The sequence below is a fragment of the Cynocephalus volans genome, chromosome 12 (assembly GCF_027409185.1).
Source record: "Cynocephalus volans isolate mCynVol1 chromosome 12, mCynVol1.pri, whole genome shotgun sequence".
In the NCBI taxonomy this organism is placed as follows: Eukaryota; Metazoa; Chordata; class Mammalia; order Dermoptera; family Cynocephalidae; genus Cynocephalus; species Cynocephalus volans.
Genome location: NC_084471.1, coordinates 62,607,584 through 62,633,647, shown reverse-complemented (window position 1 = coordinate 62,633,647; position 26,064 = coordinate 62,607,584). Strand labels below are relative to the sequence as shown.

The 26,064-nt window shown below is 54.3% G+C and overlaps 3 protein-coding genes across 5 annotated transcripts; 2 read left to right on the top strand and 1 right to left on the bottom strand.

Moving 5' to 3' along the window:
- Positions 1-4,102: 4,102 nt before the first annotated feature.
- Positions 4,103-5,433, top strand: INHBE (inhibin subunit beta E). The gene is made up of 2 exons (XM_063115807.1): positions 4,103-4,400; positions 4,676-5,433. Exons 1-2 carry the CDS (start codon positions 4,103-4,105, stop codon positions 5,431-5,433), a joined length of 1,056 nt encoding a protein of 351 aa, XP_062971877.1.
- Positions 5,434-11,568: 6,135 nt separating this feature from the next.
- GLI1 (GLI family zinc finger 1) lies at positions 11,569-18,689 on the top strand. Of its 2 annotated transcripts, XM_063076054.1 has the most exons (11): positions 11,569-11,668; positions 11,903-11,995; positions 12,260-12,455; positions 12,705-12,849; positions 13,201-13,290; positions 13,382-13,519; positions 13,821-13,970; positions 14,593-14,757; positions 15,258-15,488; positions 16,075-16,342; positions 16,948-18,689. In XM_063076054.1, exons 1-11 carry the CDS (start codon positions 11,569-11,571, stop codon positions 18,687-18,689), a joined length of 3,318 nt encoding a protein of 1,105 aa, XP_062932124.1. The 2 variants fall into 2 exon arrangements, with proteins under 2 accessions (XP_062932124.1, XP_062932125.1); XM_063076055.1 differs by lacking the exon at positions 11,903-11,995 and having other exon boundaries at positions 12,290-12,455.
- A 452-nt stretch (positions 18,690-19,141) lies between these two features.
- On the bottom strand, positions 19,142-25,735 carry ARHGAP9 (Rho GTPase activating protein 9). Of its 2 annotated transcripts, none has more exons than XM_063075789.1 (17): positions 25,420-25,735; positions 24,882-25,105; positions 23,776-24,000; positions 23,489-23,602; positions 23,192-23,296; positions 22,929-22,990; positions 22,697-22,787; positions 22,403-22,498; positions 22,123-22,284; positions 21,832-21,973; positions 21,628-21,735; positions 21,193-21,291; positions 20,946-21,023; positions 20,744-20,797; positions 20,356-20,490; positions 19,918-20,023; positions 19,142-19,320 (listed from the first exon to the last, which is right to left on the bottom strand). In XM_063075789.1, the coding sequence occupies exons 1-17, from the start codon at positions 25,733-25,735 to the stop codon at positions 19,149-19,151; spliced, it is 2,289 nt and encodes a 762-aa protein (XP_062931859.1). In that variant the 3' UTR covers positions 19,142-19,148. The 2 variants fall into 2 exon arrangements, with proteins under 2 accessions (XP_062931859.1, XP_062931860.1); XM_063075790.1 differs by having other exon boundaries at positions 22,186-22,284.
- Positions 25,736-26,064: the final 329 nt, after the last annotated feature.

Here is a 26,064-nt window from a genome sequence, read left to right as displayed (position 1 = left end):
GCAGAAGACCAAAGGATAGGAGGAGACAGAAGTCAGGGTATTTCTTACTCCTGCTCCCTCTCCACCTAGGTGCCATAGTTCTGTATAATTGTGCTGCTTGTCTATAGCTTCTATCTGGCTACTCCCTTACATGGCTTCAGCTCTGCTAGGTACTGATATCACTGCTTTAACACTAGGGGGTCCTAATGGCATTCTATTTTTACTAGTCCCTGGGTGCTTCAACATCCCTTGTTGGTTTCCTTAACTCTGCCTATGCCTCTTGTTTGTTTGGTTTTGGCAGCTGGCTGGTATGGAGATCAGATCCCTTGACCTTGGTATTACAAGGTGGTGATCTAACAAACTGAGCTAGCCAGCCATCCCCTGCTGCCAATACCTCTGTAAATAATTCCTTCACCAAATCTTCTTGATGAAGCAAGCACAGAGAGCTGAGTTGTCCTCTGTGTCCTGCCAGGACCCTAACTGACACCCCAGATGACAAAGCCTGCCCCCCCTTTGCATGAACTCCTCACAGCTGAACTATTGTATCCATCTCACACTTCATGCCTCTTCCTCCCTCGGGCTGCCTCTTCAGTTCCCCTCATTCTCCCAGAACCATCTTTGATGGTCTCATGGTTAATAATGACCTAAGTTGTACCTGCTCCTCTCCTCCCTCTGTACTCCAAGAGATAGACAGATTGCAGATCAATCATCAGTGAGCCCACAATCTGTGGGCACACATGTGATGGAAGGCAGAAGCATGCTCAGAGCTGGCTGCCAGGACTTCTGACTCGCATTCCTTTCACTGACCCCCAGGGCTCCACCCAGGAGTCCTGCCTGGAATCTGGAATGGCAAGGGCCGCTTGAGTGGGACAGACAGAAGAGGAAGGCCTGGGATGAGGAGAACGTGCATTTGCTCTGAGACTAGGTCCTCTTTAGACCTTTGCCCTTCTTCCCCCACCATCTCCCCACTTTGGCTGGACAGCCCTGAACTATGGGGTCAATATTGTCTGCAGCCCAAGGCCGAGTTTGCGCAAAACCCATGTGTCCTTTGGGGAACGTGATGTCTGTGTTTGCTCAGCTTATAACCCCTCCTACCAGGGTAAGAGTTCCCTGGAATAGAAACCCTAGAGGATAAAGTCTGAAAGGGACTTCCTGGCAGCTGCACATCTGAGCTGTGGTGCTTCCTGAGCAGCTCAGGGAAGTTCTCTTACCTTTGACTTGAGGAGACCTTCATCTAAGGAGAATCTAAGGAGGATGTCTGGTGTCTCCCCCTCCCCCTTCTGCCAGTATCCCCCCACTCCACCCCTCTCCCAGATCTGACATCCTTCCCTTCAAGTACAGCTTCAGACCCTAGGGGCAAGACTGGGATCAGGTGAAGTGAAACACTTACCTTGGGGCAAAATTTTAAGGGGATGGCAAAAAATTCGTCAATCAAGATAAAGAATATTTTAATGCAATATTCTTTATAAATCAAAATTAAGGGGCCGGCCCATGGCTCACTTGGGAGAGCGTGGTGCTGACAACACAAAGCCAAGGGTTAAGATCCCCTTACTGGTCATCTTTAAAAAAATAATAAATAAATAAAATCAAAATTAATGCCAAACAAAATCCATGATGAGCAAATATAATAGCATATTTTAAAAATAAACACAGGATCAGTATTACTCCCTTTCTTTTTTGGCTTTACCTTTTGTAAAAAGGGGAAAGAGTAGTGGGTCTGTCTTCCTCCAACCATTTTCTTCCAGAGCCTCCTAGCCCCTACTTCTAGACTCCTGGCCTTTTCATTTGAACAATATAACCACTCCCCTTTCTTCTACTTCCTTACCCACCCCAAGCCTGTTGCTACCCCCCAGTCCCCAACCAGGTTGGTGGTAGGGCAGGCAGTGAGGCAGATGGCTGGGGTATTTATAACCTGGGAGCACTTCTTGGGAAAAGTGACTAAGATGCTAAGAGCATATTTATAGCTGAGTTCTGACGTAAGTGTCAGTGGGGAGGTAGAGCCAGGCCAGGCGCAGCAACAAGGAGGTGGGAAGAGCTGGAAATTGGGGGCACCTGACAAAGAGGGTTGGGGAGAGGTGGGGTCAATGACTCCCGCAGCCACTTCTTGCTGTTTCCCCTGACTCCTGGCACCAACAGGGAAACCCTCTGAGGCACCATCATGGGCAGACACCTCCACTTTGCAGTCTGGTGTTACAAACCCCAAGAGGTAGAGGGCTGTCACTCACCAGCCCCGAACTATGGAGAGGGAGCAGAGAGCCGGGGAGAGCACTGGACAGAGGGCTTGAATGTGTTTCAAGGTTTAGAGAGAAATGCAGGGTTGACAGGAGGGCCTAAGAGTCTCATTGTCCCTTCTCCTCCCACCTCACCACATGGTGCCTGAGTTTCTAGGCAGATCCTGGCACCTATCACCAAGTTCCATTGCCACGTGTCAGTGTGATGAGGTCTCAAACCAAAGGTAGCGGTGATGTGGGTCCTGAGGACAGCTTCTGCTCTTTGGCACTGGTGAGGGGGAAAGAGCAGAGGAACCCACTTCTCCCTGTCTCCTGTTGCGGGGAGGGGCAGGGTCCCTAAAGTGAGAGGCTGAGGAGAACTCCCCAGAGCAGCTCTTTCCCTGTCCCTGGGAAGCTCTGGTACACTGTAAGCCAGCTGCTATCCAGTGGCACGGCACTGCCACATGCTGGACACTGGAGGTACTGAGGCCCAGTCCTCAAAGTGCGACCCCTCTCTTCCTGGTGCTAAATCTAGTAGTCTCTCTTGACAGCACCCACCAGCTAAATAGTGGGGAGATTAATAAAATGGAGTAAGGACATTTTCAAATCACACTCTCTACCCCCATAGCTTTCTCTCTCCCCTTGCCAACGAAGTTTCTTGAAGAAACTGGGACATAAAGCTAGCATGAGGCCTATATATCCTCATGAGTTCAAGGTGAAGGGGCCTTCTCCTTCCCATTTAAAGTCAGTGAGGAAGTGTGGTAAGAAGGTCTGGGACTGGGAACTTAGGTTGCTGTACTCTCCTCGCTTGGTTCTCCAAAGCCCTTAACTCTCCCATTTCCCACTCCCATTAACAGAGGCTTGGCACTACTTCCAGGATGCCCCAAATTTAGGCAACTCTCATAGCCCCCTGAAAGAGAAGCTGGGTGCAGGCCCACCCAAGTTGCACACCCTCCCTGCAGCCTTGATGGACTCTGCCCTGCTGTAAGATTTCATCACCACAACCCCCACCTCTCTGGGCTTCCCTAGACATCACGGTAGCACGTCCCCCACCACCCCTTGCTCTGGCCCTCCTCCACGTTGTGCTCCTGTCCAACTGGACTCTGGGCAGCCAGCACAGGCAGGGTCAGGGGGGTAACTTCCCTGCCCTATGGCACTGCCACCTGGTCCTGAGCAAGAGGGCTCCATTCTCCTACACCCCCACCCCCTTGCCCCTGTCCCAGGCCCAGTACTGGAAATAAAGAGACTAGAATTCTCTTGGCCCCAGAGGCCCCAGAGAAACAACCACAGGAACTCACAGCTGCCTCATGGAAACTGCTGCAGCAGTGGCAGCTGGGAAAGCTAGAATGACTGGAGGTATGGAGAGAAATTGCCCTTCCCCATCCAGCTCATATGGAGTCCCTCCCCTGAGTCCCAGACCTTGGGGACTGAGCATGTGAAATCATCCTCTTTCTTGCATCATGCGTGTCCACATTGCCCCCCCACCCCCATACCCCTACCTCAACCCCAGTCACTATGGCCAGATGGTGAAACCCGAGCTACAGGAGGGGGGAGACCTCCACCCCCTGCAGGGGCCTGATGGGCAGCACTGCTGGCCAATCCTGGGGCTCAGAGGGTAGGTCTGCCTGCTGACCACTAGGTGAGGGAGCCCTAGGCAGCTGGCTCTAAAGAGGCCCCAGGTCAGTAGCCACACATAAGCTGTGAGGGTCAAACACAGCTACCCATCGGATGATCCACTTTAAACCTTCCTGAGTCCCAAGCAATAGAAGACAGGTGGCCCTACCTTTGGTTAAGGGTAGGTGTGGCACTGGTGTCTGCTGCTGCTGTACCCTCATTCGCCTCCACACAATCAAACTCAACAGACAGAGCAACTGCCATCTGAGGCTCCTGACCCAGAACCACCCACCAGGAGTATGGGGCTCCCTGATGTCCAGCTCTGGCTGGTGCTGCTGTGGGCACTGGTGTGGGCACAGGGGACAGGATCTGTATGTCCCTCCTGTCGGGATCCCACACTGGCACCCCAAGAAGAACGAGCTGTGGTCCTGGAGCTAGCCAAGCAGCAAATCCTGGAAGGGCTGCACCTTACCAGTCGTCCCAGAACAACTCATCCTCCACCCCAGGCAGCACTGACCAGAGCCCTCCGGAGACTACAACAGGGGAATGCAGCTTCAGGGAGTGGGGAGGAGGTCATCAGCTTTGCTACCATCACAGGTAGGTGGGGAGAGACAGGTTGAGAGCAGACAGGGAAAGCGGGCAGAAGGGGAGGCTGGCAGAAGAGGCAGAGGGAGTGGGGTGTGGCAGGAGAAGGAGGAGGTGGAGCAGGGACTGGTTTCAGAGAATACAAGCAGTCCCTGCTTTTTCTATTAAAGAAAAAAAAAAAAAGTGGGTGTGAGGAAGAGCAGTGGACAGGGCTTGGGGGAGTCTCAGAGGAGAGCTTCATCTCTGCTCACATTTCTCTTCCCCTTCTCCGGCTTTCGTTCCAGCAGACTCCTCCACTTCAACCTGCAGCTCTGTGCTCACTTTCCACTTGTCCACTCCTCGGTCCCACCACCTGTACCATGCCCGCCTTTGGCTGCACGTGCTCCCCACCCTTCCTGACACTCTCTACTTGAGGATCTTCCAATGGGGCCCAAGGAGAAGACACCGAGCGTCCCGTGCCCTCCTGGCTGAGCACCTAGTGTCTACCCGGGGCTGGCATGCCTTGACTCTGCCCTCTAGTGGCCTGAGGGGTGATGAGTCTGGTGTCCTGAAACTCCAATTGGACTGCAGACCTCTAGAAGTCAATAGTACAGTTGCTGGACAACCAAGGCGGCTCCTGGACACAGCAGGACACCAGCGGCCCTTCCTGGAGCTTAAGATCCGGGCCAAAGAACCTGGAGCAGGCCGGGCCAGGAGGAGGACCCCCACTTGTGAGCCTGAGACCCCCTTATGTTGTAGGCGAGACCATTATGTAGACTTCCAGGAACTGGGATGGCGGGACTGGATCCTGCAGCCCGAGGGGTACCAGCTGAACTACTGCAGTGGACAGTGCCCCCCCCACCTGGCTGGCAGCCCAGGCATTGCTGCCTCCTTCCATTCTGCTGTCTTCAGCCTCCTCAAAGCCAACAATCCTTGGCCCGTGGGTACTTCTTGCTGTGTCCCCACTGCCCGAAGGTCTCTCTCTCTTCTCTACCTCGACCATAATGGCAATGTGGTCAAGACAGATGTGCCAGACATGGTGGTGGAGGCCTGTGGCTGCAGTTAGCAAGAGGACCTAGGGGTTTGAAGTGAAGAGGTCAAGTTGGGGGTTCCCAGGCAAAGGGTATCTGGGGCTGGAGGCATCAGATTCTTGATCCACACCCCCACCCAACAAGCCACTTGGCAATATGACTGGGTTGACCAGTAGGGGACCCAAATGGGCTCCTTCTTGTTCCAGACTCTGGCCTATTCCAGACTGGTTGATGTATGGGGGAGATGGGTAAGGTGTTTCCTCTAAAGGGGTCTACCCAGAAAGCATGATTTCCTACTCTAAGCCCTGTGAGGATGGCAAAGGCTAATGAGGGAGGGAGGGAAGAAGGCAGAGAAAAATTACTTAGTCTCTTCTAAGAAGAGAAAGTCCTCAAGGGGGGGAGGAGACAGTGGGCCCAGCAAGCGTGCGACAGGGCAAACAAGCTGGCCAAGGGTAAGGACTGTTGAAGTGCTTTAAGGGAGGGCCAAAAGGAAGATGGGCGAAGCACTAAGGGAGGGTATTTAGGAGAGCCCCAGAAATGGGAGTCAGGAAAGAGCGGTGCTAAACCTAAGAAGTTTCCTAGTTTTCCCTGAGGGACAGGACTCACTGGGGAGAGAAACATTTATACTTTCTTAATAAAAATGAGAAAGAAAATCAACAAGTGTGAGTCATGAAGAAGGGTTGGGGTGACGATCCAGAGCAACAGTTCTCAAAGTGTAGTCTGGAGACCTAAGACCTTTCAGGGGTCACAAGGTCAAAACTATTTTCATAATAATACTAAGATGGGCCGAGCCCGTGGCGCACTTGGGAGAGTGCGGCGCTGGGAGTGCGGTGACGCTCCCGCCGCGGGTTCGGATCCTATATAGGAATGACCGGTGCACTCACTGGCTGAGTGCTGGTCATGAAAAAACGACAAAAAAAAAAAAAAAAAAAAAAAATAATAATAATACTAAGATGTTATTTGTCTTTTTTATTCTCATTATCTCTAAATTGTATGGTGAAATTTTCCAGAGGATGTGTGACATGTGATTACATCATCTTTCTGACATCACCGTTAATGGAATGTGTGCTTGTGTATTCTTGTGTTAACATTTTTTTGTTTTAATTTCTAATATGGTGAATTGATAGATATAAGTCACAAACAAAAGCTCAATTTTTAAGAGTAGGCTGGCTGGTTAGCTCAGTTGGTTAGAGCACAGCCTTGTAACATGAACGTCAAGGGTTCAGTTCCGGGTACCAGGCAGCTGCCAAAAAAAAAAAAAAAAGAGTATAGAGGAGTCTTGAAACCAAAACTTTTGTAAATTGCTGATCTACAGAACTGGATGGGGAGAAAAAAAGCAGTGTGCTCTAAAAGAGCTTCTTTGGAAGAAAAGACATATGTCTTGGGATAGGAGCATATGTAGGGTCCCTCCCTTTTCAGTGACTGTTGGTCTGGCTTGACTGAGTGGGTCCCTGACCTTCTGGGTATAACTGGTCTAGGTCAAAGTCATGTGGGGGAGGTAGGCTCAAACAGGCCTCCTTATCTCTCCACAGTTACTACCTACAGGAGTATTTGTAGTGTCCCAGACTTCCCCTAGCTTCACCTTTTCTTTCACACTTTGACTCTCAGACTGAACAGTTAACCCACTGACTTTCCAGGCCCAAGGAGGTGGTCCCTAGAAGCAGAGCTAGGATGTGGGAGGTCTGTCTGAGGGGTGACAGAAAGGGGAAGGGACTCCTTTCCCCCACCATGCTTTCTCTTTTTCAAAGGTTAGAGAGACTGAAATAGCTGCCCACTCCCCTGCATCCGGTGACCATGGCAACACAAATACAAAGAGACATGGCACTCCCTGTCAACGAGGCACTACCGCTGGGCACTAGCAGCCTCTGCCAGTGTGTTCCTCATTTTCTTTGGGCTCATACATCCCCCTTCTTGGGCTCCTAACTGGGCTTTGTTGAGGGGACTTTTTAAGGCTCCATCTCCTTCAGCGCCCCCACTCTCCTCTGCTTCCAATCAGACTCTGAGGTGGTGTCATGTGCCAGAAGGGCCAGCAGAGGGAGCAGAAAGCCTAGAAGAGCGGAAAGAGTCCGCAGTAGAGAGGTGCGGAGGTGGCCGCAGTCCTACAGACCTTCGAGGAGACCGGGGTTTCTGGGGAAAGGTACTTCAGACCCAGGGCTCCTCAGCAACCCTGTGAACACACACCCTGCACTCAGAGCCTCAGTCACTGCTCCTCTTTTTTATGTTGCGTAGACCCGTCACCTTCTGCCAGCGCCCGCAACCCCTCAACTCGGTTTACCCCAAACCCCAACTCTGTCCCAACGCCTCCAAATTCCATCCAAAGGGTGAGGCCCGCACATAAACTACATGGTGGCAGAATACTCAGTTAGCACCAAAGTCGACGACCTTACCTCCAATATTATCTTTCTCAGATGAACTTCTCCCCCCGCCCTGCAATATTTTTTTTTGTTTTTCTGGCTCTGGTTGAGGGCCTCTTCGGGGACAGCCGATCCAGGGATCCATGCCGGGATTTACTGCCCGCCAACAGCAGCGTGTTCAGCCGGGGGTGGGGGGGTGAAGTGGGGGGGGGAGGTAGGCAGTATAGGGTCCCTCTAGGGAGGGGGAGGATCCTGGGGGTCCTGGGGGTGCAATAAGCCCGGCACCCCCCCTCCCAGCTACCTCGCCTCACCCTCCAGAACGGCAAAAGGGAAGGAAATAGGAGGGAGGTGAGGGGCGAGCGGGAAGAGCGGCGGCGCGCCAGCGGCTAGAGCGAGGAAAAGTTTCTGCAAAAGGAAAAAAAAGTTTGCGCTTCTCGCGGGTGGTCCGGGCTTGCGGCCCGGCGGGCTGGGCCGGCGGGAGGGCTGGGGGCCAGATTGGGGGGGGTGGGGGTGGCACTGAGGCTGCGCTGCTGTGGCCCTGTCCGCCCCCCCTCCCCACCGCACACCCCCCAGCCCAAACTTCAGTCCTGGACCGCGCATCCCAAGCCCTGCGCCCAGACAGAGGTGAGAAGGGGGGCAGGCGGGGGACCACCTGTGAGTGGTGGGGGAAGGGGCCTGAGGGGATGCTCTGCTTCCGAGGGACTCATCCCAGCCTAGAGGGAGACATGGGGTGCAGAGGAAGAATAGGGGTGGGAGAGCCCAGAGTGAGATATTAAAAAGTTTGGAGAATATTTTTTTATTTGTATCTCTCTTTTCCTATGTCCTTTCTTTTTCTTTTTTTCTTCTGACAGTTTGTGTGTCTCTGTCCCAGGCAACCATGGATCTCTTTGTCTGTCTCGGCCTCTTCCGTATACTAGAAACATCTCTTTCATGAGGTTGGGATGAAGAGGCTGGAGGGATGGCTAGCTGGAGGTCTGCGTGGTAGAGAGGGAATTCCAGGTGTGTCTCTGAGCGCCGTGCAGGAAGACGTCAGTGTTTCTGAAAGGAAGGGACTGCAAAGGAGGCAGCTCTAGGTGGGGTGGGGATGGGGGTGTGTGTGAGACAACAAAACCACTGGGGGCCAGGTGGGCTTGAACCCCTGACCTGTCTTGTGACAGACGTGCCTGAGGATGCTTGTGTTTGGGGACAGAGGAATGTCTTCTGGACTAGGAAGGAGGCTAAGGGCTGTCCAAGGTCTAGTCTAGGCCCTATAATGATCCCAAGGAATTTTGGACTCCTGAGTCCTAAGGGCTGTAGGCAGGGCGCTGAGGAGGAGCTGGGGAGACCTTGTCTTGACCCTCTGACCTCAGGACCACCAGGGCATCTGGAGCCAGCCGCAGGGAGACCCCTACTGGGGCTGGGCGAGACCACTGGCCACTGTCAGCCTGTGTATCCCCGTTGGCCCCCGCCCAAACGGGAGCTGGGGACCGAGGCCCCTCCTCTGACTCAGACCACCCTGCCTGCCCTTGCTCCCCGCTCTGAATCCTCTTTCAGGCCCCATGACCCCGAAACAATCAGCCCTGGGCAGCTAGCCTTGGGGATAGGATTAGGGAAAGGGGACCCCGTAGAGTGAGGACGGAGCGTTTTAGGGAGCTGTAGAACTGGGGTCTTCATAGAATGTCTTTACGTTCCAGTTGAAGGAGAAGGCGGGGCGGTTTTCCGGGAGAGATGTAAAGGACGGAATAAGGGTGGTTTTCCCTAGGGGGGCGGGGTCCAGAGACCTCCCCCCCCATTATCTCCCCGGCATCCCCGCCCGGCGGCTCAGACCCCGCCCTTGACGTCACTAGGGGGTTCCCGGGGGTCTGAAGGGGTTAACCCTTGGGAAGCCGGCTGGGATACCCAGAATTTAAGGTGTCCTGGCCCCTCCTCCTCCACATATACACCTTATTTTATTTACTCACTTTCTCTCCCTATAGTTTCTGGCTTCTTTTTCACCCCGCCACGGGGATCCCCCCCCCCGACTCTCCAGTAGTGTCCCCCAGGACGCCACTGCCTGCTTTCAGGATGCACGGAGAGGAGGAGGAGGGAAGAATGCGTCCCGCCCCTTCTCCCCCCCTCGCCCCGTCACTACGGCTTGCTCGCCTGGGCTCCCGGGGCGGGCGGGGGAAGCGGAGCCGTCTGCAGCCAGAGCCTGCGGCGGCGACTTGGGTGGGCCGAGAAGGCACGGGGGCGGAGAAGGCGGGACCGGAGAAGGGGGGCGGGGCCGACTCCTGGGAGTTGGGGAACGGGGGTGCAAGGGGGGGCTCCAGAAAATAGGGAGACCCAAAGATGATTCAGGGCTCCGGCAGGAAAACCCTAGAGCTCCGTGCCCGATCCCGTACTCTCACCCACATTCCAGAGAAACTTTACAGAAGCTGGAGAAGTTGGAGACATTTCCCTTTTACTAGTGTGAAGGGGAGACGTGGGTGGGCTGTGGCACGCGTGGGCGAGGAGGGATGTCGCCCCATTACCATCGCGGCTCCTGGGCGGCTGGGCAGTAGGTCAGGAAGATGACTGAGTAGGCACATTTGGGGGATGTCTCTCTAGTGTTTGGGGGGTCGTTTGCGAGCCCGTCTCCTTCCCCTGGATGATTCATAGAGAAAGGAGGCGGGAGCTTATCCCCCCCATCCAGCTGCCAGCCAGCTGTGCCCCCCGCCCCCAACATTAGTGCCAAGGTCGAGTTGGGAGGTCTTGGATGCGGGATCCAGATCTTGGCTGGACAAGAAGTTAGGAAGGGTCCAGCCCAGGCTACGGGGCTTGGGCTGGGTCGTGGGGTCCGGGTTCCGCTCCCCACCTTACCCCGCCCTCACCCTAAATCCCAGCATCCCGGGATCACCCACCGCGCCGGCGGGCCGGCTCCGGGTAGTTCTCCACCCCACCCCGCCCCACCCCACCCTCACTCCCGAGAGACCGGAAAACCTGGGATGGAGCATAAACTGGAGTTTGAGGAGAAAAGAGGACAGCAGCACCGTCTCCTTCCTCACTACTCCCTTCTAATGGATGATGATTTTGTTTTTTTCATTCTCTCAAAGCATTACCTCACAATCCCCTTCCTGTTCCCCAAAACAGAGACCAAAAGGATTAGGTGAGCCGAGATTTAAGCCACTCCAGAATAACACCAGCTTCCATCCTTTGTACCCAGCAAGCCCAGGAGACTCCCCTCAGAAATCTTACCCCCTTCTAAGCACAGTATTCTGCTTAAGGAAAGGGGGCAGATCATTCAGCTCTCTCCTGCCCCCCGCCCCCCCAGCCTCTGTCTGGACTATGGCGAGGGCTCCCTCTGCTGGACACTGGAGAGATTGTAGACGGGCTGTCCCTGGGCAGAGGCAAGTGAAGGAAAGAGAAAGGAGCTCAGGCAGAGCAGCCCAATGCTTGAAGTCATTCTCTGCATGAGTTCCCTCATCCACTCCTCAAAGCTGGCCCACAGTCAGAGCACGAAAAAGTTGAGGGCCAATGACATTGAAATCTCATGTACTCGCAATTACTTTGTATCACTCCCTGCCCCCGCCACAGACCACCCAGGCAAAGCTACCCAGTTCCCAAAAAGATCCCCAAGACTGCAAGACTGCCTCTGCCTCCTTGAGATGTTTCTCCTTATTTCCTCACTGGCTGAATAATGTTATTTTTAACTTGATTTCCGTGGCAGATGTCTCAGAAGGGCTGGGGGCACAGGGGAAGTTCTGCCAAGGGTTCTGTGCCTGAGATTGTCATCTGACCTTCCCTATTTCCCTCCACTTTTATAATTTGCAGCTCTATCTTCCCCTTCTGCAGTGTCCCCACTCCCTCCTCTGAGACACCATGTTCAACTCGATGACCCCACCGCCAGTCAGTAGCTATGGCGAGCCCTGCTGTCTCCGACCCCTCCCCAGTCAGGGGGGGTCCAGCATGGGGACAGAAGGTCAGTGCATATACCAATCCCTGGGCTTTGAGGAATTGGCAGATCTCTTATCCAGCCCCGGGATCTCTCTGAGCCCCACCCCCACCCCATGCCAGTTTCCTATCTACAAAAGGATTTGAGGCCCCATTGCCATATGGGCTTGGAATCTGGGATCAGGTCTTGCCTAGGGTTGCAAGGTGAGGCCTTTTGTGTCCTCCATTCCCATCCTTCATTCCAGCTGTCTCTCTTCTCTAGGACTGTCTGGTCTGCCCTTCTGCCACCAAGCCAACCTCATGTCCAGCCCCCACAGTTATGGGCCAGCCAGAGAGACCAACAGCTGCACTGAGGGTGAGGCCTCAGGCAACGCCTCTTCCCTCTCTGCCCCTCTGGGACTTGTTCTGAAGGAGAAAGTGGGAGGGCAGAGTTCTAACTTGGAGGAGGAAATGCTTGGAGATGTGAGGGGTCAGAACACCATCAAGAGGTCACAGATGGGCTCATCAGGGCAAAACAGAGTCAAGTATCATTTTTTTGCTGACAGTTGGGACCCACAGGTTGGGTGCATGGAGGGACTTGCCCCTTTACCATATCTATTTCTCCTGTCTCTTGCCCCAGGCCCACTCTTTCCTCCTCCCCGGAGTACAGTCAAGTTCACCAAGAAGCGGGCACTCTCCATCTCACCTCTGTCAGATGCAAGCCTGGACCTGCAGACAGTTATCCGCACCTCGCCCAGCTCTCTTGTTGCCTTCATCAACTCACGCTGCACATCTCCAGGAGGGTCCTATGGCCATCTCTCCATTGGCACCATGAGGTGCAGGCAGCCCCGGGCTAAGAGGCCCTTAAAACCCCTACCAGAATCCATTAAAAGCCTCATGCCCTCCAAACTGCCTGACCCTATTTGAATCCCAATCATTTCAAAGGCATTGAAACCCTTCTCAGTAATGTTCTGGGACTCTCAATCATTTCTCATTCCAAGTCTTCCAGAAATGCTCCAAATAGCCCAAGAACTCATGAGACTTTTTGATATTCTTAAGTAATTGCTTCCTCTCCTCCTCTTCAGCCCATCTCTGGGATTCCCACCCCAGATGAATCACCAAAAAGGGACCTCACCTTCCTTTGGGGTCCAGCCCTGTGGTCCCCATGACTCCACCCGGGGTGGGATGATGACACATCCTCAGTCCCGGGTTCCCCTCCCAACTTGCCAGGTGAGAATCCCCATGTTCCTACCTGATTTCCCTCAGCTCAGGGTGGGTGGGTGCATGGTGAATTCTATAGGGGAAAGGTGAAGGAAAGACAGGAGATTTAAAAGTTTTCAGTACCAGTAAAGAGGTATGAGTGCTGGAGGTTGCTCTTTGGGATTGAATCAGACTCTTCCAGTTGTGATCCCACCTTTTGCCCTTCCCATTCATCAGTGCAGTCTGAGAAGGAAGTCCCTTCCAAACCCAGAGGTTCCAGTTGCATGGGGTGGGGCACTCAGGGCAGGAAGATATGACTGGGCTCTGTTTTCCTTCTGCCCAGTTCTACACTCATCACCCTCACCTCTTCCCCTGAAACAGCTAAAGTCTGAGCTGGACTTGCTGGTTGGCAAGTGCCCGGAAGAGCCCTTGGAAGGTGATATGTCTAGCCCCAACTCCACAGGCACACAGGTGAGGGGAGAGGTGTGGGCTTTACCTTTGGGACCTGAGCAAACCAAAAGCTGTCACCCAAGTGACCCTAAGCTTTTCTGTCCTGCCCTAGGATCCCCTGTTAGGGATGCTGGATGGGCGGGAGGACCTTGAGAGAGAGGAGAAGCCTGAGCCTGAATCCGTGTATGAGACTGATTGCCGCTGGGATGGCTGCAGCCAGGAATTTGACTCCCAGGAGCAGCTGGTGCACGTGAGCCCCAGGGGGTAACAGGAATGGCTTGCTGAAGACTGTAGGAGATTCTGGGTGGGACATCATGGAATCTGGCTGAGGGTAGGTCAGAGGTTGTGTTCAGTTGGGTAGGCAGAAGCTTAGAAGCTGTAGCTTTGCTTCAGAGAACTGGAAGACCTGATGTGTGATATGATGTTCTTCCTGCCCCTTCTTCCCCTGTGAGGTGGAGCTGTGGAGGAAAAATAGGGGGTTGAGGGAAGGTCTGTTCTGGGTCTCAGGGGTACAGGGCAGCCTTGGAGAGCCTTTGAATCTCCTCCCTCAGCACATCAACAGTGAGCACATCCATGGGGAGCGGAAGGAGTTCGTGTGCCATTGGGGGGGCTGCTCCAGGGAGCTGAGGCCCTTCAAAGCCCAGTACATGCTGGTGGTGCATATGCGCAGACACACAGGCGAGAAGCCACACAAGTGCACGGTGAGACACCCACTTTCTGAGCCCGGCGTACCTCCTACAATCGGGGCTCCCCATCAATACAGGGCCCAAGGCAGACTTTGGAGTTCTTTTTCTCCATCAAGAAATATTAAAAGTCATATTTTTATTACTGTGCTAATATAATTAATATATTGCTATATGTTAAGACATTTTCTTGGACATAAAAGCTCATTTCTTTCCTAAGTTTGAATAGAAATTAAAACATGTCCATGGGCCCCTTAAAGTATTGTGGGCTCTCAGTGCTGTGCCTACTAACTCTGTCTAATGGGTAAGCCCTGCATCAAGGACATAAGCCTGTTGCCCAGGACACCCCATCCTAGGATAGTCTATGATCCCCATGCAAGATCTGCTCTGGCTTGACCAGGAGATCTCATTTCCTCATCTCCATGTCTCCAAAGGCAGAGTGCCTCCAGCTACTTCTCCTCTCCTAGCTCTTGCCTGCCCATGTCTCCTAATGTTGGGAATTTTCCTGAAGCCCCAATCTCTCCCATCTTGAGTTCTATTCTCTGATGTATGTCTCTTTTGAGATTTAGGATTCCGTATCTTTCAATCTCCATATCTTCTGTCTGAGAGCTATCCTTTGACCCTCTCCCATGTTCCCCAGTTTGAAGGGTGCCGGAAGTCATACTCACGCCTTGAAAACCTGAAGACACACCTGCGGTCACACACGGGTGAAAAGCCATACATGTGTGAGCATGAGGGCTGCAGTAAAGCCTTCAGCAATGCCAGTGACCGAGCCAAGCACCAGAATCGGACCCACTCCAATGAGGTGAATGCCCCTCCCCACTTGAGAAGCTACCTACCAAGGAGATTTCCCCGTAAGAAATCCCTTAGCCCGGCACCCACTCCACAGAGGTGAGTCCCCGTCTCCCCGTATAACTCACCCAGAGAAGGCGTTTCTGAAACCAAGAATTTTCACTTGCCACTCCTCCTCCTATCTCTAACCAGCCAAGAATTAACTAAAATAGACCCAGTCTACAGGAGACCCCTGACACCTCCAACTCCTGCATTTATGAGGCCTTTCAGCCCTGGTTAACCTCATCTTTCCCAGGCCTGGGCTGTCAGTTTTCCTAATCTTCCCCTTAATCCCTTCCCCTAAATCCCTTCCCCTCATCTGTCACTCTTACACAAGGGCCTCCACCCCCTTACTTCCTTGGGTGCTGTGTGTTCTTCCTTTATGCCGCCTTGTCACCACCACCTTTTTCCCATTCCTTCTGCATTTTTCTGCTTCGATCCCTTTGCCTTCAATCTTCACTCTCTGCTCCACAGAAGCCATATGTGTGTAAGCTCCCTGGCTGCACCAAACGCTATACAGATCCCAGCTCACTTCGAAAACATGTCAAGACAGTTCATGGTCCTGATGCTCATGTGACCAAGCGGCACCGAGGCGATGGCCCCCTGCCCCGGGCACAGTCCCTTTCCACAGTGGAGCCCAAGAGAGAGCACGATGGAGGCCCCATCAGGGACGAGAGCAGGCTGACCGTGCCAGAGGGTGCCACGGTGAGACAGTCCAGGCAGTCCCCTGCCTCCATACCCCAGCCTGCCCTGCGGGCTTCTTTCTAATCTCTTCCCAACCTATCCATCCCACCTACACAAATAACTCTTCTGCAGCCATCCGTCCTGTCATTGTTCCAGTGTTGCTTCTTGGGCTACCCAAAATCTAGGGAATTTAGTGTTGTTAATTATTTAATTGGTTCAACAAGCTGTTTCTTAAATAGCACTTACTGTATTGTTCCAAGCTTTTTGCATGTATAATGTCATGTACTCCTTACAACAACTTCATGAGAAAGTAACTTATTCTCCCCATTTCCAGATGAGGAAACTCAGCCACAGAGAAATTGCCCAAGGTCACAGAACTAATAGCAAGAATTTGAGCCCAGGTAGTCTGTGCTCAGCCTAGGCTCTTCTCATAAAACACCTCTCTTCCAGTTTGTCCCGAGTCTCTTACCCGCTCAGCTCTCTCTACACTTGTAAGCTTTCTCTCAGCCCCAGAAGACACTGGACACAGGCTTCGGCCACTCACCAAGTCGGGGGAGCTTTGGGGAAGTGGGAAGAGTATCGCCCTCAGCCCACATCTTCCCCACAGAAGCCACAGCCAAGCCCTGGGGCCCAGTCATCCTGCAGCAGTGACCACTCCCCGGCAGGCAGTGCAGCCAATACAGACAGCGGTGTGGAAATGACTGGCAATGCAGGGGGCAGCACTGAGGACCTGTCCAGCTTGGATGAGGGGCCTTGCATTGCTGGCACTGGTCTGTCCACTCTTCGCCGTCTTGAGAACCTCAGGCTGGACCAGTTGCATCAGCTCCGGCCAGGCGGGCCCCGGGGCCTCAAACTGCCCAGCTTGACCCACACTGGTAAGACATGTTGCTGGGCTGAGATCTGAACCTGCCTTGAGGTTGGAAGGAGGAGGTCACCCTTCAGGACTGCCATATGGCACCTTTATACAATTAGAAAAAGGTTCCCCTTCGGCCAGCCCATGGCTCACTTGGGAGAGTGTGGTGCTGATAACACCAAGGCCACGGGTTCGGATCTCTATATAGGGATGGCCGGTTAGCTCACTGGCTGAGCGTGGTGCTGACAACACCAAGTCAAGGGTCAAGATCCCCTTACTGGTCATCTTATAAAAAAAAGAAAAAAGAAAAAGGTCCCCCTTCCTCAAGAAAATTTCCTTCTAACTATCAGAAAATTGTTGTGAAAAAAATATATACAAGGTCTCTGATGTGAATGCTGTCCCCTGGGATTGTGCAGTGTACAACCTATACAACTGTTCACAGTGGCCCTGAATACTCAGTAACCCAGAAGCAGAATAGGCATTGGAGCAGTAGGAGACAGAGCACTGAGTGATTTATGGTTAAGGACCCTGTCCCTGGGACTCTAGGACAAGGTTGTCCCATGGGGGAGGCAGGGTGAGGTCAGGGGGCTCCCTGGCTACCCTGCCTTTTCTCCCTGTCACTTGCAGGCACCCCAGTGTCCCGCCGCCTGGGCCCACCAGCCTCTCTTGACCGCCGCAGCAGCAGCTCCAGCAGCATCAGCTCTGCCTATACTGTTAGCCGCCGCTCCTCCCTGGCTTCGCCTTTCCCCCCTGGATCCCCACCAGAGAATGGGGCATCCTCCCTGCCTGGCCTCACACCTGCCCAGCACTACCTGCTCCGGGCAAGATGTGCTTCAGCCAGGGGGGGTGGTACTCCACCCACTGTAGCACCTGTCCTGGATCGGATGGGAGGTCTTCCTGTACCTCCTTGGAGAAGCCGAGCTGAGTATCCAGGATACAACCCCAATGCAGGGGTCACTCGGAGGGCCAGTGACCCAGCCCGGGCTGCTGACCGCCCTGCTCCAGCCAGAGTCCAGCGGTTCAAGAGCCTAGGTTGTGTCCACACACACCCCACTGTGGCAGGGGGAGGTCAGAACTTTGATCCTCGCCTCCCAACCTCTGTCTATTCACCACAGCCCCCCAGCATCACTGAGAATGTTGCTATGGACACCAGAGGGCTACGGGAGGAGCCAGAGGTTGGGGCCTCCATGATGGGTAGTGATCTCATCCCCTATGTGGAATTCCCACCTGCTGATACTCTAGGATATGGGGTACCTGAGGGAGCAGCAGCTGAGCCTTATGGAACTAGGGGTCCAGGCTCCCTGCCTCTTGGGCCTGGTCCACCCACCAACTATGGCCCCAACCCCTGTCCCCAGCAGATCTCCTATCCTGACCCCAACCCAGAAACATGGGGTGAGTTCCCTTCCCACTCGGGGCTATACCCAGGCCCCAAGACTCCAGGTGGAGCCTATAGCCAGTGTCCTCGACTTGAACATTATGGACAAGTGCAGGTCAAGCCGGAACAGGGGTGCCCAGTGGGGTCTGACTCCACAGGACTGGCACCCTGCCTCAATGCCGATCCCAATGAAGGGCCTCCTCGCCCACAGCCTCTATTCTCCCACTACCCCCAACACCCTCCTCCCCAATATCCCCAGTCAGGCCCCTACAGCCAGCCGCCCCATGATTATCTTCCTTCAGAACTCAGGCCTGGCCTGGATTTTGATTCCCCTACTCATTCCACAGGACAGCTCAAGGCTCAGCTTGTGTGTAATTATGTTCAGTCTCAACAGGAGCTACTGTGGGAAGGTGAGGGCAGGGCAGATGCCCCAGTCCAGGAACCTCCCTACCAGAGTCCCAAGTTCCTAGGGGGTTCCCAGGTTAGCCCAAACCCTGCCAAGGCCCCAGTGGCCACATATGGACCTGGCTTTGCACCCAACTTGTCCAATCACAAGTCAGGCTCCTATCCCACCCCATCACCATGCCATGAAAATGTTGTGGGGGCAAACAGGGCTTGCCATAGAGCAACAGCACCACCCCGACTTCTGCCCCCATTGCCCACTTGCTATGGGCCCCTCAAGGCAGGTGGCACCAACCCCAGCTGTGGCCATCCTGAGGTGGGCAGGCTGGGAGGGGGTCCTGCCTTGTACCCTCCTCCCGAAGGGCAGGTGTGTAACCCTCTGGACTCTCTTGATCTTGACAACACTCAGCTGGACTTTGTGGCTATTCTGGATGAGGCCCAGGGGCTGAGCCCTCCCCATGCCCATGATCAGGAGGTTACCTCTGAACACACCCCATCTCCCTCTGGGCCTCCCAACATGGCTGTGGGCAACATGAGTGTCTTACTGAGATCCCTGCCTGGAGAGACACAATTCCTCAACTCTAGCGCCTGAAGAGGGGGAATCCCATCCACAGGTCTGCCTTTCCTAAGGGATATTCCAAAGAAGTCAGGGGAGGAGCCATACCTCCTTGCATAAGATGCCCCAGAGATGGGAGGAATGGGCTGGGGGCTGTATATAGCCTGTATATGGTTTGGGGAGAAATTTGATAATGACACTGTTTCCTGATAATAAAGGAACTGTATCAGAAAGAATATTTGAGGTGTTATTAACTTGGGGGGGGGGTGATAATAGGAAACAAGAAGAGAAGCAGGGGTTAATGCACTAACTTTCCTCTTTAGAGTTCTCTTACCTCATCCCAACCCCTCAGGTCAGACTCACGAAGATGGAGACAAGTCATTTGGGGGACACAGGATTTAAAGGGATGTCCTCAAAACAACACCACTAACCCCACCACCAGAGGGTACACAACAGAGATCACTGGAAATAGGTTTTTCTTCTTCTTTGCCCACGTCAGTGGAAGAGGCTGGTGAAGTTGGTGAGCATCAACTGGACTAGCTGCCCAGGGTAGAGGGAATGAGCTGCTGGGTCAGATGTCTCCTGTTCTGGCCGAAACAGGGTTGGTCCAAAAACAATTCCCAGGTTGTGGGGGGTCATGCGGTTCTTATCTGAGTGTGCTATCACCCTGTGAGCAAAGGCCAAGGGGAGGGGACATAAGGCAGCAGCTTGCCACATCAAATCAATCTAACGCTTCAAAAGTTTAGGCAGGGAAGAATTCACTCTGGGATCCCTCTATGTGGTGGCTGAAAGAAACCAAGGAGAGAGCCTCAAGGGGAATGGAGATGGGCCAGTGGGGAAACCTTCAGGATACAACCTAGTGATACAACTGCCAGCTTCAGGGACTGCCTCTAGATCCCTCTCTGCTCACAATTTAGGAGGCTTTAATTCAAATGGCTCCTCTCAGAAGTCACTGCCCAGACCCAGCTCAGCCAAACAAGCCATCACCACTGCCCCAGTGGGAGACAAAGAAGCAGAAGGAAGGGAAAGGCAAGATTTCCCTTATTTCTCTCACAGCATCCCTGGGCTTATCTTGGTCCCATTTCCCATTTGATGCTGTCCTATCCAAAGGCTTTGACCCTGGTAATATGTTGCCAGCCTCCTCACCCTGCCCACTAAATTTAGGTGCTTCCCTACCTTCATACCCCCCCCCACCAACAGAATCTCTGCTGCAAGTCCCACTCTCCCTGCCCCAGCATGAACAAAAATGTTCAGTATTCCTGACCTGCATAAATGTTCCAGGAGGTACCGTAGAGTGTCATGGTTGGGCTTTGGCATTGAGCCTATTAATTCCTGTATTTGAGAGAGGCGCTGCTCTGATTCAGAGAGTGCTAGAAAGAGAAAGTAATGAGAAGGGCATGGGAGTGAGGTTAGGGAAGGTGCTAGGACAGGGTGGGTAAATACTCTTTCCCATGCCCATGGAAGACATCTTTAATCTATCACAGCTTTCTTTTTCATGTGGCCCAATTGCAGCCTCAGAATTTTCAACTCAGCCCTCTAAACATTCACAAAAAAACAACTGGAGTTGGAAAAAAACAAGTTGAAAATTATTTTCCATCTCTATGGACAGGGACAGAAGAGTGTAAGGGAGCTTCTATTGTATTCTTTATCACTCATGTCCCCCCATAGCAAGGGTTTTTTACCCAAAGCTCTCAACCCTTACCAAGGGCAGCACGAAAATGGGGCAGCAGCAGTGGGGGCACCAGAGGCTGGGGCAGCTCCCGGAGAAAAAGCTTCAGGGCTCCAGTGACCACATGAATGTCATCCCACTCAGCACTGTCCAAATCTAATCGGCCTTCTGGAGGGAGAAGGAGGTACAGAGGGTTCAGGGCTCATGAAGGGCCAAAGGGATCCAGAGACTGACAGATCAGGAGTTCTGGAGAAATCCAGTCAAGGCAGACCACAGGAATGCCTAGAGGATCCACAGTGGGGCAAGACAGCAAAGGTGGGGATGGGGAGAGCCCTTCTAGGAGCAGAACATGAGGAATCGATGGGAAGCAAGGAGAGTATGGGGAAGTTTCAGGGGTCTGAGGGACCTTGCATGTAAATACCTTGTCCTGGCTGTTCTGGGAACACATACCTCCCATCGGAGGTCACTGCCCGCTCTGCAACATGTAGAAGGAGAGATCAAGAGCTAAGACACGCAGTTCCAGCCAGAAGGCCTCCCTGTTCTGCCAGCTCCCTCACTCAGAACACCCCTGGTACTGAGGCATGAACTTCTTAATACCACCGCTTGTCCACAAATCTTCTCACCTCTGTCTACCAGAAAGCGAAGTTTCTGGACCACTGCCAAGTTCCCGCTCACTCGGTAAATACCATCCACATCTAGACCTAGGAGAGGTGGAAGGGAGCAGATTAGGGGTCCTGCTCTACAGTGTGGGGACGAGGGATCTGACAGTGGAGAGGAAAAGGGCAATAGGAAGACTAAAATGTGGGAGGTGGGGAATTCTAGGCCTTGGCCTGTTGGAAGGGGAGATTCTAGGGTCTCTGGGAAAATGACCTCTTTTATCCACAGCAGCAATGCAGAGCCTCACAAAGCTGGGCACTGTGTCATCTTCCCGCTGGCACAGTGATTCCAACTGGCAGCCGAACACCTGATCTGGGGAGGCAGAGTGAGTGGGAAGCCAGTGTCATCCATGGAAGCTCTTCTCAGAACAAATCTTCACCCCCAAGTGGGGCTGGCCCTCCTGTTTGCCTGTGCCAGTCGTGGGCAAGGAGGTATACCTCTCCTCACACCCCCCGGCCAATTTGGATTAGTGGGAAAAGCAGCGGTAGCAGAAGGCTGTGATCTAGTTCTGGGAAGCTCTTCTCTGAGCCTCGCTGGAGCTTTCTCATCCATGAAAGGGCTGATGCAGAGAGCAGGAATGTAAACGTGCTTGCAAACACTAAAGTAGGCACAAAAGAGCAGGGCCCCAGCTGGCCCAGCTCCCCTCACCTCGGAGCAGACCCCGCTCCTGCAGGCTTTGCAAGGGCGGTCTCTTGGCGATCAGCCACTTTAGTTTGTTCCGCACGCGGTTCTGCTCAGTGCCTTCCGGACACCGACCTGTAGGAGGCCGGTAGAGCAGAGTGTGAGAGGCGTGGCGCGGCGGCGGAGCCGGGACGCGCTCCAGGTCCCGCCCTCCCCAGAAATGCCCCTCACTGGAGCTCCGGCGGCCGCTAAGGCGCAGCAGCGGCTTGGGCACCGGCTCCAACTCCTCTTCTTCGTCCTCCCCGGCGCTTAGCTCCCTCAGCTCCGCTGGTCCTGAGCCCGACAGACGCAGCTCCAGGGGGTTCTCCCGCTCCTGGACCCCGGTGGGCGGGGTGGGCCGTGTCGGAGGTTGGAAGAGAGAGGAGAGAAATCTGCACCCTCGGCTTGATTCAAGGAGATCATAAACTGCTGCTGGAGTCCCAGGTCCCAGCTCTACCCCAGGCCAGGGCTCTACACCGAGACCACCCTGCCCCCCACCGCTCCCTGTCTCCTGTGGTTCCTACCCGCGTCTCCCACCCGTCTAACCAGCCGCTCGATGACCGCCCGCAGAGCTCGGTGCCAGGCTCGCAGCTCGGTCTCGTGGTCCGATTGCAGCAGGAACTCGTGGCCAGGGACCGTGCGGATCTGAGGGGCCGGCAGGAAAAGGCTTGGGTCAGCAGGGGGTCGCATTAAAAAGCGGGGAGGTCGAGCGGGAGGCCCTCGGAGCGGGTGGGGCTTTGGGGACGTGCGGAAGAGCACTCACGTGCAGGACGTTGCGGCGGCTGGACAGGTGGCGGCCGTGCGCCAGGGCCGCCCCGCGCAGGTCCACGCTACTTTCCGGCCGGCTACCCAGTGGCCCCTGGTAATTAAGAGAGAAACTGAGGCCACGGTGCTTCCCTCACTGCGGCCCTCTCACCCGGTGGGCTGCGAGGAGGTGGCAGCCTCCATCATTCCTTCACCTTCCTCTACTCGGACCTCCTCGCCTCCGCCCCCTCCATCGGCCTGAGGTGGGAAGAAGTTGCGCCCCAACCCCCCTGCACCCCTCTCTCACACTCACCCAGCCGGAGGAGGGCACAGCCTGCGGTGGCTCTCGGTAGAACACCAGGCTGTTACCTGCTAACACCACCCAAGATGGGCCCCAGTTCTTCCTGCGGGGGAGGTGGGAGGGCAGTGTTAGTAGTGAAAAAGTCACTCTAGCATTACGTGGGGAGGGCGCTCTCCCAACACTCTGCTCTACCCTACGCAATCCCACAGCCTAGGCCCCCCGCTGTACTCCCGGCTTTCCTCACCTGATCTTGCGCCCCCCCTGGGCAATCTTGGTCATGTTGAGCAGGCCCGACTTTTCCACCTCCTGGGAAGGGGAGGGAGTGGTGTCTGTAAGTCACCTTGTGCCCTCCACAGTGGCCACAGCTTTCCCTAGGGTGAGGTCCCTTAAAGCTGGGGGGTGGGGTAGGTAAGGGAGGATACATACAAAGAGGAAGATGTTTTTGAGGAGCAGGAACTGGGGTTGCGGCAGGGAGGGTTGGCATTCGCAAGGGAATGGGAAACTCACATGGGGGTCGTCCAGGAGCTGCGGCAGAGGTCGAGGGGGCTGCGAGTCTGGAGGCTGGTCTGAGGCGGCAAGGTGGGAAGTGTGCTGGCTGAGCCAGGGGGAGCCCTGGGGGAAGGGGTTGGAAAAACAAGTGGGGGAACTTTCAACTTCGGGGTCACTGGCTGTAGGAAGAAGAGGGGTGCAGATGTGGGTAAGAGGCAGGGGGTGTGATGGGTAATGAAGAATGTCTTGATAAAAGAGACAGTCCTAAAAAGTTGGCTTTTTCTGCATGTGATTGGGAGGTGGGGGGGATCTCACCTGTGGATTGAGCAGTTCTGGGGTCCCTGTGTCAGATCCTGAGCCCTTTGTTTGAGGCTGCAGGACACCGTTGTCCCTACTCAAGGTCTGTGTCCCCTCCATGGAGCCAGAGTTCTGGGTTAGGGAAGGGGGAGATAAAGCTACATTTAGATACCACTTCAACCCCCTTCTCACAATTTGCTGATTCTTCTGATCTTCTGAGCGTCTCAGAGAGAAAACCCTGAGGCTCGGTAGGGAGAAGGAGGAGATCGAGGGGACAATGGGACAAGCAAGAGGGAAGGTCTCACCGTCTCTAGGGTGCGACTGCGGCGCGGGGGCTTCCAGGACTTGCAGCCCGTCAGCGAATGTACGTAGAAGCAGCGTCCGGAGCTGAGGTCCAGGTGCTGCTCCCAGGCGTCCAGCCTCTGCAGTGGGGGGCATGCAGGGCCTGGGGGTGGGGACCGGGGACAGCGGCGAAGGTCCACCAGGTTACAGTACACAGGGGACTCTGACATGAGGGGCTGGGGTCCTGCCTGCCAGGAAAGAGGGAAGAAGGAGGTAGTTATTCTACCTGTGCCCTCAATCTTCTCTCCCCCTTACCCCTCCTCCTCCATCCCCCACCATTTTCTCACCACCAGCTCCTGGCTGGGGTGACCCAGGTTCTGGGGGAGAAACCCCAGTCCCCAGCTGCTTTTTAAAAATTCTTTCCCTCACGGTCTTTGCTTTTCTCCTCACTTCCTGTTGCCAACTTCCCTCCTCCCCCACCCCACCCCCATCCCAGGGCCGCAGGAAAGGGGAACAGGCTTTTTGTGGGTGGGGGGTTGAGGGGAGTACCCCACCCTCACATCCTGCAGGGTAAAAGAAGACAGAGAGGGGTCAGAGACCCCTCCGTATGAGGGAGGAGGGGCCATTTTCCATCCACTAGTTAGAAAGAAAGGGGAGGGGCTGAGCAAGGGAGTTACATCTCCATAGAGGACTTGCTGGTGACCTAGCAGGCAAGACTGGATACAGAAAAAAACCCTGCCACAGGCTAGCAGTCAGGAGGAAGAGAGAAAAAGCACAGTGGGTTGGTCTTCTTTCAGTCCCTCTATTGTGCCAGGTTCCCTGTCCCCTCAGGGCCTTTGCTACTGCTGTCTCTTCTCATCTAGTTTGCCTTAAGGCTGCCTCTTCCTCCTTCAGATTCAACTAAATACCATATCCTCAAAAATGCCTCCCCGGACCACCACATTTACTCTTCTTTGTTGTGCTTGTCACTATCCAGGATTATCTTGCTTATTTGTTTATTTGTTTGTTACCCCCAGGGAGTCTCTGAGGGCTGGGATGTTGTCTGTCCTGTTTGCCGTTGTGCCTAGAACAGGGCCCAGCAGCAAAAATGTGCTGACTAACCGTGCTCAGTAGAAGAGGTGTGACTCACCATGTTGGCATTGGCCTCTGTCAGCAAGTCTTCCTGGGAGACGGATCTTCCACTTGTTCCTTCCTGAAGGGGCTTCAGGAGGCTGGGCCCCAAATTGGCAACACTGACACTTCTACACATTTTGGGGGGCAGAGGGGGAGGCTGCTTGGATGTAGCCTGGGGTCTGTTTGGGGATGCCTGAGACAGGTGCAGCTTCTCTGGAGAGCCCTGAAACAGCTTTGGCCCTGGAAATAGACATATGGAGAGTGTGGGGGGCAGGTGATCAGAGGCATGATGTTGGCTGGATCCCCCATCCTGGAAGCTCACAGAAAAGACAAGGAGGGTGGAGGGAGGCTGTGGAAAATGACATGACCTGGAAGGCTTGGGACTAGGAGGAGAGGTGATGGGATGGGAACAACACGGTGGGATGGGGTTAGGCTGATCAGAGCAAAATAAGGAAAGGAGGTCAGCAGAAGATTAAAGAATGGAGATCCTCCTGTTAATTCCCAGAAGCCAGGGAGGTAGGAAAGTGATGGGGGAGAGTTTAGGGCTTACTCACCAGGACTCCAGAGGGATTGGCTGCAGGTGATAGAAGTTGGGCTTTGAGAAGGGATACATTCCTCAATCATGTAGGCAGCTGGGACAAAGATGGGTTGGGAGGTGGAAGGTGCACCAAGGCGCCTTGCCAACCACCAGTCTGAGTTGGTCTTTCGAAGCAGTAGGAATCTGTCCCCTTCAGCCAGACATACCTGCCGGCCATCTGCCCCGGTGTAGGTAAAGGCATAGAGGGCACAGAGCTGGGATCCCTGAGAAGGGCTTTGGGGCCTCAGCCCTAGGCTCCCCCAGGTACTTGGCCACCACCTGCCTGATAGCATTGTAGTAAGTACTGTCACCTGTGGGAAAAGGGAGCATTGGAGATCCAAAAGGAAATGGGACTGGCTGCCTTCAGGCAGAGAGACATGGCTCTAAGATCAGTATTGGGGGGAGGTAAGGACAGGAGCCATCAGGTGAGAGGAGAGGGTAAAGCAGAGGGCCTGGGGGGGGATCAGTTACAGGTTTTGGGGGCTGAGAACTCCTGGGTGTTGTGTCTGGTGAGGAAGTACATAAGTAAGATGAGAGAGGATGTGGTCAGCAGGGCTGCATGGCCAGAAAGGCAGGAAATCAGAGGAGATGACCTAGCTTGGTAATTTTCTGCCAAATACCT

What these genes read in the sequence shown, in the direction of transcription:
- INHBE (XM_063115807.1), top strand. Translation starts at nt 4,103, where the DNA reads ATGGGGCTCCCTGATGTCCAGCTCTGGCTGGTGCTGCTGTGGGCACTG. An exon ending in CAGCTTTGCTACCATCACAG is followed by an intron (nt 4,401 to 4,675) that starts GTAGGTGGGGAG and finishes TCGTTCCAGCAG; the next exon opens with ACTCCTCCACTTCAACCTGC.
- GLI1 (XM_063076054.1), top strand. Translation starts at nt 11,569, where the DNA reads ATGTTCAACTCGATGACCCCACCGCCAGTCAGTAGCTATGGCGAGCCC. An exon ending in CCCAGGAGCAGCTGGTGCAC is followed by an intron (nt 13,520 to 13,820) that starts GTGAGCCCCAGG and finishes CTCCTCCCTCAG; the next exon opens with CACATCAACAGTGAGCACAT. An exon ending in ATCGGACCCACTCCAATGAG is followed by an intron (nt 14,758 to 15,257) that starts GTGAATGCCCCT and finishes TCTGCTCCACAG; the next exon opens with AAGCCATATGTGTGTAAGCT.
- ARHGAP9 (XM_063075789.1), bottom strand. Translation starts at nt 25,735, where the DNA reads ATGCTATCAGGCAGGTGGTGGCCAAGTACCTGGGGGAGCCTAGGGCTG. An exon ending in AGCTCCTGGACGACCCCCAT is followed by an intron (nt 22,991 to 23,191) that starts GTGAGTTTCCCA and finishes TCCCCTTCCCAG; the next exon opens with GAGGTGGAAAAGTCGGGCCT. An exon ending in TAGCGGCCGCCGGAGCTCCA is followed by an intron (nt 21,736 to 21,831) that starts GTGAGGGGCATT and finishes GGCCTCCTACAG; the next exon opens with GTCGGTGTCCGGAAGGCACT.